The 14,935-nt window shown below is 48.2% G+C and overlaps 1 protein-coding gene across 1 annotated transcript in view; it reads left to right on the top strand.

The window, feature by feature from the left end:
* The window catches only part of NOS1 (nitric oxide synthase 1), a 100,305-nt gene that overhangs the window by 61,949 nt on the left and 23,421 nt on the right, over positions 1-14,935 (top strand). Inside the window, exons 11-19 of the mRNA XM_036496434.2 lie at positions 2,068-2,169; positions 4,572-4,766; positions 5,097-5,182; positions 7,770-7,914; positions 8,462-8,566; positions 9,458-9,516; positions 10,351-10,452; positions 12,081-12,197; positions 13,916-14,090. Of these exons, the coding sequence (XP_036352327.2) occupies positions 2,068-2,169; positions 4,572-4,766; positions 5,097-5,182; positions 7,770-7,914; positions 8,462-8,566; positions 9,458-9,516; positions 10,351-10,452; positions 12,081-12,197; positions 13,916-14,090 (1,086 nt within the window). The remainder of the gene's footprint in view (positions 1-2,067; positions 2,170-4,571; positions 4,767-5,096; positions 5,183-7,769; positions 7,915-8,461; positions 8,567-9,457; positions 9,517-10,350; positions 10,453-12,080; positions 12,198-13,915; positions 14,091-14,935) is intronic.

Raw genomic sequence — 14,935 nt, 5'->3', positions numbered from 1 at the left:
GCACATGGCCAGAGAAGGGACTGTTGTTGTGGCATAGCAAGATAAACCCTTGCCTGCAATGCAGCATCCCATATGAGCATTCGTTCAAGTCCTGGCTGGTCTCCTTCCCATCCAACTCCCTACCTACGCACCTGGCAAGGGAGCAGAAGTGACCCAAGAACTTGGGTCCCTGAATGTGTGAGAGATGAAAGAGCTCTCTGTCGTTCCTTCTCTTTCCTGGTGCCTGGCTTTGGTTTGGCCTTGCCCTGGCTATTGCGGCCATTTAGGGGATGAACCAGCAAGTGGAAGATCTCTTTCTCTGTTATCTCTCCCTGCCTCTCTGTAGGTCTGCCTTTCAAATAAATAAATTTTTAAAAAGAAGAAAGGGGAGAAAAAGAGAGTTTCAGAACTGGGCCTAGTTTTTTGGTAAATAAAGCAAAGACTTCAGGTTAGAAGTCAGCGTCAAGTGTTAAAAGTACTGGTGTCTCCCTAGAAAGCAGATGCAGGGGGTCCTGTGTCACCACTGCCTGGGGATCTTTGGGGTGCCCAGGTCCCTCTGCCCCCATTTCTGATATCACCTGTTTAGATTAGGGCCTGCCCACCAGCACTTTTTTATTCTATTTTGTTTTTATTGGAAAGGCACATTTACAGAGAGAGGAGAGACAGAGAAAGATCTTCCATCCACTGGTTCACTCCCCAAATGGCCACAGTGGCCGATCTGAAGCCAGGAGCCTACACATCAACATTTTTTTAAAGAGCCCCTGAAGATTCCATGGGATTCCAACAACCTGGACTCAGGCAGGGAGAGAAGAGACTCTGCCCATTTCCTTTTGTAGCTCTGGCTCCAGCTGCCTTTGGGGATATGTGAAGTCATATGGGGCTGCTTTTTTTCCCTCCTGCAATTAATTTCTATTCTTTTAACCCAAATCCTGCAGTCAGATGACAATAGCAGCCTAACTGGCTGAACAACATTTTCCCCTTTCATCAGCTAACTCAACTTTCATGTGGATTTCTGTAAAGCAGCTTTCTTACTTTTTGCAAATGTATCACAAAGAAAGGCCCCAGTTGGAACCTGGCAACACAGCCTCAGAGACTGAATTAAGAAGGCCTTTCTCTGAGCTCGGCTTACAGTTTGGTGGCGAAGAGCTGGCAGCAGGGATTTCAGCACGACTCTGTCCCCCACCCCAGCCATCATATCCTCTCTCAACTGCCTTTGTGTATCAACGTTGACAGCTGGGACAAGACAGCAATTTACCAAAAACCTGAGAAGTTGCCACATTTCAGGGCCATAATGAGAGCAGGGTTTCCGTCGGAGACTAGACTTGACAGAGGACATGAAAAGCAAGGCTTTAATTAATGAGTTGACTCCAGGGTCCTCCCCCGCCCCAGCGGCCATCAACATGCGCATCTCTGCTTTTGCTGCATCACCCACGATGTGAGATATTCTGTTGTGTGTTTTTGCCAAGGTGTCAGCTGGTTGGGGAGTGGTTTTCAAGTCTCAGCCAAAAGGCAGCTCCCTCCTGGGCTCCAACTCCAAGGCCGACTGGCTGTGTGCTCCTAGGACAAGTCTAGACTTTACTTGGGGCTTTAGTCTGTCCTTGTGTCTCGTGAAGGCCACCTGAGGGAGCCCCCCTGAGCACAAGATGCCCATTGTCTGGACTATTTTGTTAAGATTGATATATTTTTATTTGAAAGGCAGAGTCTGAGAGATCAAGATATTCCATCTGCTGGTTCACTCCCCAAATGGCCACAATGACTGGAGTTGGGCCAGTCCAAAGCCAGGAACCAGGAGCTAGGAGCTTCTTTCTGATCTCCCAGTGGGGGCAGGAACCCAAGGACCTGGGCCATCTTCCACTGCTTCCCCAGGCCATTAGCAGGGAGACGGATCAGAAGTGGAGGAGCTGGGATTGGAACTGGTGGAACTGCTCTCCCTAATAAAATTTTTTTAGATCTTTTTGAGTCATTCCAGTCATTCAAACCTGTGAGCCAGGTTGGTCATTTAGGAAGTTTATTCATGACACTGGCCATGTCCCTGTTTGGTCTGAAATCCAAAGGCACCCAGCAGCCTGTATGTTCTTCCCCTTTCAGGAAGTGGCTAAGAAGATGAACTTGGATATGAGGAAGACGTCCTCGCTGTGGAAGGACCAGGCACTGGTGGAGATCAACATTGCTGTTCTCTACAGCTTCCAGGTAACACCAGGGCTCCAACAGTAACTTGGGTGCCTGAGGGTCAAGGGACCCAGCCACCAGGGACCACTACTCCCTATCCTACATTACTTCATCACTGGGTGGCAGTGGCTGTGACTGCTGGGGAGGCCAGGAAAGCATGGCGGTATGTGATGTGTTGTTGGTGGGTCTTCAGAAATGAGATGACAGGTCTCTTTGTGTGTTAGGAACCAGTAACAAAAGCTCCATCATTATCAGGAGGTGGGTGTATAGCCCAGCAGTTAAAAGCCATTGCTTGGGACACCCTCATCTCATTTTAGAGCTCCTGGGCTCACCTCATGGCTCCTCTCCCAATTCTAGCTTCCCGCCAGTGCAGACCCTGGAAGGCAGCAGATGATGATGGCTCAAGGACTTGGGTCCCAGCGAGCCACATGGGAGACCCAGCTGGAGTTCCTAGCTATGGCCTTCAGCTGACCCACTAGTGTGCATACTTGGAGATGGAGCAGTGAATGGATACGGTGTTCCCCTTTGACTCTCCCTCTCAAATTTTATATATATATAAAATATATAAATAAGTAAATAAGTACATAACATTTATGCCAGCAGAAGCCAGGATTCTACTGGACAAATCAGGGGGCACCCTAGAGAATGGAGATTACTCTCTGAAATGGAGACCAGTTCTGTCCCCTGTGGGCCTCCTGTCTGAGCAACTGGATGTCATAGATGCACCTGAAAGGCGTATGCGGGTGCTAGAATGACCATGTTAGGTAAAACTGTGGGTCAATATGAGTGGAAACTATAGGTCCCATGTCAGGTGCAGGGCTTATGAATGTCCTGAGGCTATCACAGCCAAGCGCTGAGTGGAAAACAGGGGACTTGGGAAGCCCCTCCCTCTTTCCTTGGCCATGGATGCAGTAAGGTTTCCAAACATGCTGAAGTGATCGGGCATGGCTTCAGGAAAGCTGGCTAGCCAGAGATGACAGGGATGTAAGTGAGACAAGTGACTAACAAGCAAAATACTAGGGGACTGGTTTTGTGGCGTGGAAGATTAAACTACTACTTGTGAGGCTAATGTTCCATATCAGTTCCAGTTACCTCCAGTTCCTTGCTAATATGCCTAGGAAGGCAGCAGAGGATGGCCCAAGTGCCGGGGTCCCTGCCATCCACATGGGGCACCTGGATGGAGATCCTGGCTCCTGACTTTGGCTAGGCCTAGACCTGCCTGTTACAGGCATTTCTGGAGTGAACCAGCGAATGGAAGCTTGCATGTCTGTCTGTCTGTCTGTCTCTCTCTCTCTCTCTCTCTCTCTCTCTCTCTCTCTGACTCTGCCTCTTGGATAAATATTTTAGGATTTATTTTACTGTTATTTGAAAGACAAAGTAACAGAGGAGACACAGAGAGATCTTCCATTTATTGGTTCACCTCCCACCCCCACCAAATGGCCACAATGGCTGGAGCTAAGCCTACCCAAAGATAGGAGCTAGCAGCTTCCTCTGAATTTCCCATGTAGGTACAGGGACCCATGGAATTGAGTCATTCTCCACTGCTTTCCCAGGTCATAAGCAGGGAGCTAGAGCAGAAGTTGAGCAACAGGGACTCAAATTGATGCCCCTGTGGAAAGCCAGTGCTGCAAGCAGAGGCTTAGCTTGCTATACAATGGCACTGGTCCCAGATACATAAACTTTTTAAAAGAAAAAATGAGAAGTGCAGGAACAGGACAAATGTTTATGCACAGAGAGAGAAGATGCTCCTGGAGCAATAAATGTGGGTCCAGATTTGCTACCCAGAGCATACTCTGAACATGACTCACTGTACTTGCTGTATTTTTTTAAGTGTTTGTACATCCCAGAAACCAAATACCCATCTCCTAGTTCCTTCCCTGAATGCCTGCGATGGCCCATTCTAGGATGAGCCTGGAGCCAGAAGCTAGGAACACATCCAATCTCTCACAGGTGTCAGCTGGAAGCCAGTCCTTGCACCATCACCACTGCTCCCAGGTCTGCATTCACAGGAAGCTGGAGTCCAGAGGGAGAGCAAGGACTCAACTTGGGGGCTCCTGTGTAGGGTAGGGGTATATTAAGTGCAAGGGCACGTGCCCACTCCTTGTTTTACTTTTAATCGACTTCTCTTTATGGTTTACAAATGTGTGCTTGAAGAGTGTTTTCTGTCACCTCCCCAAGTGGAGAACTGGTACTGATGGGCAGGTAGAGCAGGTAGTTATGACATAGTAAACAAGGAAAGCCATGCCTAGTGACTCAGCTCTGTTGGAATAGAGAGGGAAAAGGAGGGAGAAGACGAACGCAACAAGCTCCTGGGAACTCACTTTCTTACAGTCCCCGGGAAAGGCTGCTCCGTGGACAGGGATTCCCCCGGACACCCCAGCTTATCTTCCTTCCTGATAACCTTGCCCCTTGCCCTCCCTCAGAGCGACAAAGTGACCATCGTGGACCACCATTCTGCCACTGAATCCTTCATCAAGCACATGGAGAATGAGTACCGCTGTCGAGGGGGCTGCCCCGCCGACTGGGTGTGGATCGTGCCCCCCATGTCTGGCAGCATCACCCCTGTCTTCCACCAGGAGATGCTCAACTATCGGCTCACCCCCTGCTTTGAATACCAGGTCCTGCCCCTTCCGGCCTCTTTGCATGCTGAGCTTTCCATTTCTGGTGTGGCCCATGAGGCACAGGGGGCTGGTGGTCCACACTGGAAGGCACAGGTGTAGTCCCAACTAGACAGAGATGACATGAGCAGTTGGGAAGTCCCAGGAAGAGAGGAAGACAGGGACTCAAGGCTGGGGGTAGGGTGGGGAGGGAGGGCAGCCCGTGTGTGCCAAGGTATCTATGGTCACCCCCTGCCACATCTGTCCACTTGAGGCTGAGGGTCCTGAGCCTCAGCCAGGCGAGCCAGGTCCCCTCCCTGCCATGACTCCGGTGTTCTCTGCTCTCCCCAGCCTGACCCTTGGAGCACCCATGTGTGGAAAGGCACCAATGGGACCCCTACGAAGCGGCGTGCCATCGGCTTCAAGAAACTGGCAGAGTGAGTCCCTACCGAGAGGGAGGAGTTGGTGGGGTGCTGCTAAGAAAAGAGGCTGGGCGGCCGCTGTGCCCTCTTCTCCTCTGAGCCTGGGATGTGAATGTGGCCACCCTTGTCCCAGTGCTGATATAGGGGGGTGCTGCTGAGCCCCACTCTCGTGACAAGAAAGACTCATGATGGTAATACCTTGGTTTCTAACACTGGTCTGTTTCCATGATGTCAATATTCCCACGATGGCTGCCTGAAGAACTCTTAAGACCCAGGCCTGAATCCTGATTTCGCACATACTCATTCTTTCATTCAGTCTGCCAACAAATGAGTACTGACTGCCTTCCATGTGCCCAACACTATGCTAACCTCCAGAAGAATCATAGCAAACCTAACAAATGATGGAGGGCAGGAGTGGTTCCTGTCCGCAGGAAGCTTCCAGCTATTGGTTTGTCAAAGAATTGCACATGCAGTTAGCAGCAGAGCCGCGACAGGTGCACCAAAGACTGGCTCCTGATGTCGTGGGATGGAGTGTAGACACAACAGGCTCCTTCAGTGCCAATTGAAGAGATAGCGGAGCTGAAGAGTGAGATGAATAAGGCACTTGTGGGCTAAGAGGAGAAAAAATGGGGTTATGGACCGATGCAGCTAAGGAGGATTCCTGAATTACACATTGCAAACAGGGGACCAGCAGGGATCACTGTCTGCAACTGACTTTGTGACGGAAGACCTTGGTACAGACTAAGTACCTCCTCTTTCTTTAGTGCCCCCCAACACACACACACACACACACACACACACACACACACTGCCCCCAAGTCCAGGACTCTGTCCATCTGATATCCACAGCATAGACCTTGAGGCTAAACACTGGTGGGTCTTTGGGGAGCTCCTGCCTGCGTCCTGGCTCCTTTAGAGGGGCTATGGGGTCTCTCTCCCTCACTTCACGACTGTTGCTTTGACCCCCAGACTCCCACCCTCCAGTCAAGCAAACCCACAACGGCAGCCATACCTTCGCCAACAGGAATACATTGCCTGTTCTCTGGGAGGGAACCTTGGCCTTCGGTTCAGTCTCTGGCAGGAAACCTCCAAAGTGTTCCCTGCCCTGAGTTCAGGGTAGAAAGAGTGGGAGTGAATTCTGGAGGCATCTTTATGCACAGATCATTTCAAGGAAATGTTCCCGGCACCTTTCGTTTCTTTGAACTTCTCACCCTTAGCTCAGGCAGCTTCCTGCCATGTGGGTGGTTTTCCCATTGTAAAAGTGATAGATTTACTCACAGCCATGCCCAGGTGCAACATCATTAGCAATGTGTCTACAATGAGATTCCTAGTGAGAGGAAGGGCACTTGCTTACTCACACGGTGCACCCAGCAGTTCCCCGGCCTCTGCCTGCTGCCTCTCCCTTGCCCCCTGACCCACAAGAGGCAGAGGAAGGAGCCCCGATTTGGGCTCCTCTGTGTAATCAGAAATGGAATGACTTGACTTAGCCTCTGCCCTCAGAGTTTCAGGGTGAGCATCCTGGGAAATTCATTACTTCTTTTGGTAGTTCTTGATTGAGTGCCAACAGGTAGCAGACTCCGTGCAAAAGCCTGGATGTGCAAGGCTGAAAAAGACAGACTGGGACCTTCCTTCATGGCCCTTAGCCTCCTAATATCTATTCTAACTCATTGTTGACTTACTAGTGATTGATTTCTTGTCTACACATTGGCCAGTCTGAGTGTCTGTCTGTCTGTCTGTCTGTCTCTCTCTCTCTCTCTCTCTCTCTCTCTCTCTCACACACACACACACACACACACACACACACACACACTAGAATGGGAGCCACTGTTCTCTGTGTTTCTCAACCACTGTAACAGCCCAGAGCATATTAAGACACTGGACTAATACTTGATGAGTGAGTGAACAGGTGCATGGATGCAGGAGCATCCTTCAAGGCAAGCCAAGGTTCTCAAGATAAACCCATCAAATAACAAGCTGAAACTGACAGAGCTGTTAATTATTTTACTGTTCATTTTATTTATTATTTGGTTCATTTTTGATGTTATTTTCATATTAATGTTATTATTTAATGGGTTTTTATTAGTTTTCTTGTTTTTGCTTATTTATTTGTTATTTGAGAGCCAGAGAAACAGAGAAAGAGAACTCCCGTATGCTGCTTAACTCCCCAAAGCCACACAATGGCCAGAACTTGACCAGGCTGTAGCTAGGAGCAGGAAACTCAGTCCAGGTCTGCCATGTGAGTGACAGAAGGCCGAGTTACTAGAGCCATCTCTGCTGCCCCTGGCATATGCCTTTGCTGGAATTCGGAGTCCTCTGCAAACCCAGGCCCTTCCAAATGAGACAGACATCCTTACTGCATCCTGAGCCCTAAGCCAAATGCCCTAACCAGCCATCTTAACTCATGACTTGCTTGTTCTGGGGATATGATAAAAGAGTCCATAGGGTGTCAGAACTCAGGGTTTTCACATTTCTTTGAGGGAACCCTGAGAGACCCAGAGTGAGTTCCTCCCAAGCTGCTCCATGGGTCCCAAGGTTCCAAACCAGTACCTTCCTGCCCTTCTCTAACTCCCATTCCTTCCTTTCCATCTTCTCCTCCAACCAGAGCCGTCAAGTTTTCAGCCAAGCTGATGGGGCAAGCAATGGCCAAGAGGGTCAAAGCAACCATTCTGTATGCCACAGAGACGGGCAAATCACAAGCCTATGCCAAAACTCTGTGTGAAATCTTCAAGCATGCCTTTGATGCCAAGGTCAGTGGAGAGGGGGCAGTGCCAGTTTCCTGATCTCCCCTGGTGCATAACCTTTCTGCTTTGAGAAATGTAGCTCGAGGGATGCTAAGACACAGAGCAACACTCTCTCCCTAAAACAGGTATCCCAGGCCTTCCATACTGCTAGTTGGGGAGGCAGGGACTAGAACCAGGCAAGTACTTCCCAGCCTAATTGAGGTCAGGACTGAGCCAAGATTAGGCAGCTCAACAAAGAGCTCAGTCAAGACCTGCCCACAAATGGTCAACCCCTGAACCATTGTCCCCAATAAATAGTCCATGGTGCTTTAGTCCACAGTTTCCCTAGGTAACTAGTAACTAGTAAGGTCATCTGGTACCAGCTAAAACTTCCACTGAGTTCATTAAAATGACAGTGGCCCCGGGTTCTCCTTCTGGAGGAGTTGACTACAAATGGCTCACCTTTCTCTTCTGCCCCCTCTGCTTTCTTTACCCTTTTCTTCCTTCTCACGGTTCTCTGTTTTCCTCTCCTCTGCCCCGTGTCTGTGCCCTCACCTCCACCCTCCCCAACCAGGTGATGTCCATGGAAGAATATGACATTGTACATCTGGAACATGAAACTCTGGTCCTGGTAGTGACCAGCACCTTTGGCAATGGAGACCCCCCTGAGAACGGAGAGGTGAGAGGAACTTTCACCTGTCCTAGCTTGGGGGTGCAGCAGGAAGAAGAGGGGGACACTTCAGACCCTTCCTTCTCCAGAAGTACTATTCAGTGACATACCCTCCCAGAATCTCAAAGCCAGTGACTTCAGTTTGGGTCCAGCTTGTGCTTAGACTGGACCATCCCGAACCCTCAGTCTGTTGGTGCCCATGGGTCAGTCTGGTCCTTCAGAAAGTATTATCACCTATGTGGACTCCGTGTTAAGCGTGGATGCTACAACAGGAACCTAGGGGTGCTCCATGTGAGAGATTGTGGGGCAGAAGTTCCTTAACAAATTTTTATTGTTTATTCTGAGAAAGTGAGAGGAGAGTGTTTGTGGGAAAAGAGAAAGCAGTCTCATCCACTTGTTTCCTCCCCAACAACAGGTGGAACTGGGCTGGGCCAAAGCCAGAAGCTCCATTCAGGTCTCCCCTATAGGTGTCAGGGATCCAGGTACTTGAACCATCATTGCTGCCTCCCGGAGTGCACATTAGCAGGACACTGGATTCAGGAGCCAAGCCAGGATGCAAATCCAAGCATTCTGATGTGGGGTTGTGAGCATCCTATTAGCATCTTGACTACTATGCCAAGTGCCCACCGGAGATCATATTTTTGCAGAGGGGAGGAAGTCCAGGGGAGTTGTGGCTGGAGCAAGGGATCCACACCTGCATTCCTTCAGTCAGATGATCCTTCTACTGTACCTGCTGTTTGAGCTTTGTGACCCAACCTGATTCCTTGACCTTCCCTGGCTTCAAACTCCTGGTTATCTGCTCCTGTTTGACCAGCTAGGACCCCAGCCCCTTAGTGCCCAACCCTCTCCTGCACGTACTAATACAAGGTTCCTCCTTGGTTCCTCTGTTTCGGCTTCCAGAAATTCGGCTGCGCTTTGATGGAAATGAGGCACCCCAACTCTGTGCAGGAGGAAAGGAAGTAAGTGGATGACCCCTCCAGTGTCACATGATGAGCCCTGAAAATGGACTCATGGCGCTTGGAGTTCTGGGTTTCCAGTGGTGGGCAGGACCTTGAGTCCATGTTCAACCAGCTAACTGGTATCTGGTGGCTTCTTGGGCTGGTATTTTGGTTCATTTCACACCTTGTACCTGGACTTTTTTTTCCAGTCCAATTAGAGATGAAACAAACCTCCTTTAGCTTTTCTAGTGGATGACAGCTAAATGAAAAACTAAGTGTAGAGTGCAGTATAAATATCAATTCTCATCTCTCTCTCCCCCTGGGGAAACTCACATTCAAAATCAATGTAAGTAGCTATTGCCTTTAAACTTGTCTGTCTGGTCCTCCTTGTGGGTCATGTGGAGGTTGAGCTGAAAAGATGGGCAAGACATGGGGCAAAAGACAACCCGTGGTCAGAACATGTTCTTAGTGGAATTGCATCCCCCACAAGCCTTAGCTTGCTATGGTGGAAGCCATCTCGAATCAAAACTAGTCTTGCAAAAACCCTCAAACATCCATGTGCGACTAGAACATATGGCATGTATGCACAGGGCCTACTTTCAATGAAGCTGACACCGTGTGCCCTCCAGTGTGGGGCAAATCCTGCTGCCTGAAGGAGGGCATTCAATGCCTTAATGGACTGAGTTGTGCAGCAAGTCACTTCTACTTTTCTTTGTGCTGGATGCCCAGGGATGGAAAATCATGAATCCTCTCCCCCGTCCTTCTCCTCCCCACCCCGTCCTGGGTGGCCTCCCCATAAAGGCCCGCACCCCCTCTTTCAGGGAGAGATAGGGTACCATGCACTCTCCCCTCTAGGTACCCGGAACCCTTGCGTTTCTTTCCCCGTAAAGGGCCTTCCCTCCCTCACGGCAACACTGATGTCCCCCATCTGGCTGCAGTCCGTGACAGTCAGTACAGGTAGAGCGTGCAAAAGTGTGTGCTTCTTCGTGCGTACACATTGGCACGTGTGTGTGTACATGCATGCCCAATGCCTGCACATCAGGCCAGCCCTGGTCTCAACCAGATCTGATTTCTAATGCAGGCTAAGACCACTAACCCACTAAGCCGCCTTTGTCAAGCTGCCCGACCACCCCCCTCTGCCCATGGGCCTCAGTGTTTCCTATCTGCCAAATAGGGAGAACTTTACTCTGCCTCACCCACTGCTGGGGGTTACTGCAAGGATCGAGAGAGGAGGATGAAGAAGACAGTGATTGGAAAAACCTTGAGCCTGATACCCGTGCTGTTATTTTTACCCCACACCCATCAACCATCCCTCCCCCGGTAACAACACAGCCACCCCCTGATCCGTTGCATCACTTATTTGGAGAAGTGACTCAATGTGAGACTATTTTGGGGCAGAAAATACACTTCCATATATTTAGAACTTGTCCTGATGCCGGAGCGCAAACTTTGCAGAACATCCAGCTTGGAAACCCTGCTGCCAACGTGTGCAAGTTTTTTTAATTCCTTTTTTATTTCCCTTTTGCACTCAAATTCGCGTGTTGGGTTTTGTCTTGAGTTGGAGCTTGGGTTTTTGGTGTCTGTGCTGATTTGCTTGGTCTTGAGGCATCTGGGGGAAGGGAGGGTTGCTCTTTTTGCTTCGTCCTCTTCTTGCCTCATCTGATTCTAAAACTGAGCAGTTTTAGAGGAAAATTGAAAGCCCGTATTCTTTCTGCTTGGTCTCAAGGCCAAGGTTCAAGTACTATCTCTCTGCCCTGTCAGAACAGTTTCATGAAAATGCAATCTTTTTCCAGGCTGTGCATCAGGGTTGAGCACTTTTCCTGTTCACTTGATGCGGGAACTGTGACCACCAACCCCCTGAAATGCAGCAGGAACCATATTATGGGAGGAGAATATTGAAAGAGATAGTCCAACGCTGCCCAATAGAACTCCAGTGTTGTAAAATGTTCCTTAAGGATCTATGCTATTCATACATGGCTATTGAGCACATAAAATGTGGTGAGCAGAAGTGAGGAACAGAATTGTTTACTGCATTTAATTCATATTCATGTGATGTTAAACAACCACATGTAGCCTGTGGCTACCTTATTGAACAGCACAGGCCTGGTCCTTGTCACCTAAAATCAGGGTTAAGAACTAGCAACACTGAGCTTGTTAGAAATAAAGACTCCCAGGCTTTCCACATGTCTGTTGAATCAGAATCTGTGTGTTAACAAGACTTCAGAGTGATTCTGAGGGCACACTACGATTTAGGAGACAAAGGAGCCAATCAGTTGGTGGTTACTGTGGTCAGTTCTAATACAGATGTCTCACTGGTTTAACCATTTTAGTTGCTGCATCTCAGGTGGCCTGAACCAAGAGCAGCAAGAAACCTTGGAAGTGCAGGTAGGGTCAAGGTCAGATGGAGAAATGCCATGGCATTGGGTATGGAAACAGAGGAACAAACCCCAGTAGGGTAATGGTTTGATTCAACACACAAAAAGAGATCCTAGAACTAGACCCCATGACTTGAAGATCCACTGGGGATGTTAACCTCAGGAGAAGACTCCAAGCCAAAGCTCACAGGCTCCCTTTTGTTTTGGCAGGAGCTATAAGGTCCGATTCAATAGTGTCTCCTCCTACTCAGACTCCCATAAGTCATCAGGTGATGGCTCCGACGTCAGAGACAACTTTGAGAGTACTGGACCCCTGGCCAATGTGAGGTAAGCAAGGCCCTCAGGAAGACTTAAGGCTCTTGGGGAGCTGGGTTTGGTTGCAAGGTAGACTCTTCGCTGTGGGAGAGAGAGCTCTCTCTTGCATACCTGCCCATCCCTCATGAAGGCACTGCATCCCAGCTATCCCAGATTGCAGCCCACACCCACCTACCCACAACCAAAACATACTTTCTAGTCTCCACATAGTCCATACTCAACTTCTCTTCCTATACACACTCTCTCAGAACCCCCTGTCTCCAAGGATCATCATCGTTTGTGCTAAAGGATATTAATTTATAGACATTGCTCAAGGAACTACCCTTCATAAGAGATACATTTTGTAATTAGTAGAATCTTCTAGAGACATTCTGCTATGGTCCAGTGGTCCTCAATCCTGTATGCACATCAAAAGCAGCTAGAGATGATCACAACATACCAATGTAATGAGCAAAGTCACTTCCAGAAATTCTGGTGTGATTGGTCCAGAATTGAGCTCATCCATTTCTCTTTCTTTTTCATTAATTCTCCCTAGTTGACTGTAGTATGCACTCAACTTTGAAAAATACTGTCCTAACCTCCTATTTCCCAACATGTTGTCACATAGTGTGTGATAATTTTAGGTGGCATATGAACAAATAATTTGTACTTCAAATTCAGTTTGGTGAATATTTAAAGAGAAATTCAACTAGTATGTCAGACCCTTGGTCTCAGTGACGTTGGCCACAATGATACTGATTTAGGCAGAGCATCCAGCCCTGGCCATAAATCTCTAATCTGCTTTTTCTTTTTTCAAGATATGTCCCTTATTTTTTTGAAAGGAAGAATACCAGAGAGAGAGAGAGAGAGAGAGAGAGATTGGGCCAGAGCTGGGCCAGTCCAAAACTAGGAGCTTCTTCCAGGTCTCCCACATGGGTGCAGGGGTCCAAGCATTTGGGTCAACTGTGGTGTTTTCCCAGGAACATTAACAGGGAACTGGATCAGAAGGGGAGCAGGTGAGTCTCAAATGGTTGCCCATATGGAATGCCAGTCTTGTAGGTAGAGGCCAACTATGCTATGCCACAACACCAGCCCCTGCCTCACCTACTCAGAGACATGCTCAGTTGACAGGGAAAATCACAGAATTCCTAGATATTGAGCCCCTACCTGTCAGTACCTCTTTTAAAAATAATTTTTAATTTTTGTGTTTCCATCAGGGTTCACTCCTAATGTTAGACATTCTATTGGTTTGGCTTTTTCTTTTCTTTTCTTTTTTCTTTTTTCTTTCTTTTTTTTTTTTTTTTTTTTTTTTTTTTTGATGTATCAATGACAAGTCCTTCTGGTCTGCTCATTAGCATGGATCTCCAAAGACCACCATGTTAAGAGTATTCATTATCTTTGGACTTAGAAAAGGTGGAAACTGATTTTTTTCCTGGTTCTAGAAGCTAGAAGTACAAGATGGAAATAACAGTAAGATTGGTTCCTGGTGCAGTCTCTCCTCCTGGCTTTCAGACAGCTGTCTTCTCATTGTATCCACAGAGAGAGAGAGAGAGAAACAGACAGACAGCATTGGGACCTTGGGTTCACAATGACATCTAATCTTACTTACTTACTTAAAAGTCCTATCTCCAAACCTAGTTACATTGGAAGTTCAGTACTCCAACAGGTGAATTTGGAAGGAACACAATTGATCCCCTAACACTAAAGAACCTGAAGTTTTCTGGCACTGATTTCCTGTTTCTCCGTGGTAGGTTTTCTGTGTTTGGCCTGGGTTCACGGGCATACCCTCACTTCTGTGCTTTCGGACATGCTGTGGACACACTCCTGGAAGAGCTGGGAGGGGAGAGGATCCTGAAGATGAGAGAAGGAGATGAGCTCTGTGGGCAGGAGGAGGCTTTCCGGACTTGGGCCAAGAAGGTCTTCAAGGTAATCTGAACTCAGAGACCCAGAGGAAGAGGCGCAGTTTCTCACACCCCTGGGGAATGTAGCCAAAAGCATTGAGAGAGAAGTAACTGGTACTTCTCACCTGTATCCATCAGGAACACAGCTTGAATCAGCTCAGGTGAGGTCAACACACTCACATTCTCTCTCTCTCTCTCTCTCTCTCTCTCTCGATGTCTCTGTCTCTGTCTCTCTCTCTCTCCAGGACCCCAACATCTTGCTTAATCGGCAAGGAGTTAGTCCATAGAACCTTAGAAGTTTAGAACGGAGAAGTTCATTCTTATTCACTTTCAGCTCACAGGCACACAAGAAACAGAGTTGGTAGCCAAACCCAGGGACCATGCCTGGTCCAGCTGGAGCACAAATCGTACCACACCGTCTGCCATGAGGAGCATAGCCCTCTTGTGCTAGACCTGTATGGCAGCCTCAAGCCACATGTGGCCACATGGATTTCAACTCAAACTCATTTAGATGAACTACAGTGAATAGTGTAATCAAAAAGTGAAATACTTTGGGCCATGTGAAGTGATGAAGCCCCAATACATGGTACATCAAGGAGAAACCAGGAACTTGGGGTTTAATGTGGGAAAAGCCAGTCACAGCAATTCGCATATCTCTTTTCTTGGCCAATAGAGCTAAAGCATCATCCAACCTGTTTGCATTTTTAAAGACCCAACCTTCCATTTGATTGGTATCTCTATATTATTTTCACTTATTTGTTTATGTATTTTTTTGTCGGTTCTCTGCTCTGCCACTTACACTTTCTTACTTTTGGATGTATTTGTTGTTGTTAATGCAGGCATTTAGCACCCCTAGCTCTAGCAACCCCT

This window comes from Ochotona princeps, chromosome 29 (genome assembly GCF_030435755.1).
Source record: "Ochotona princeps isolate mOchPri1 chromosome 29, mOchPri1.hap1, whole genome shotgun sequence".
Lineage (NCBI taxonomy): Eukaryota > Metazoa > Chordata > Mammalia > Lagomorpha > Ochotonidae > Ochotona > Ochotona princeps.
This window is presented reverse-complemented; position numbering and strand designations above follow the sequence as displayed.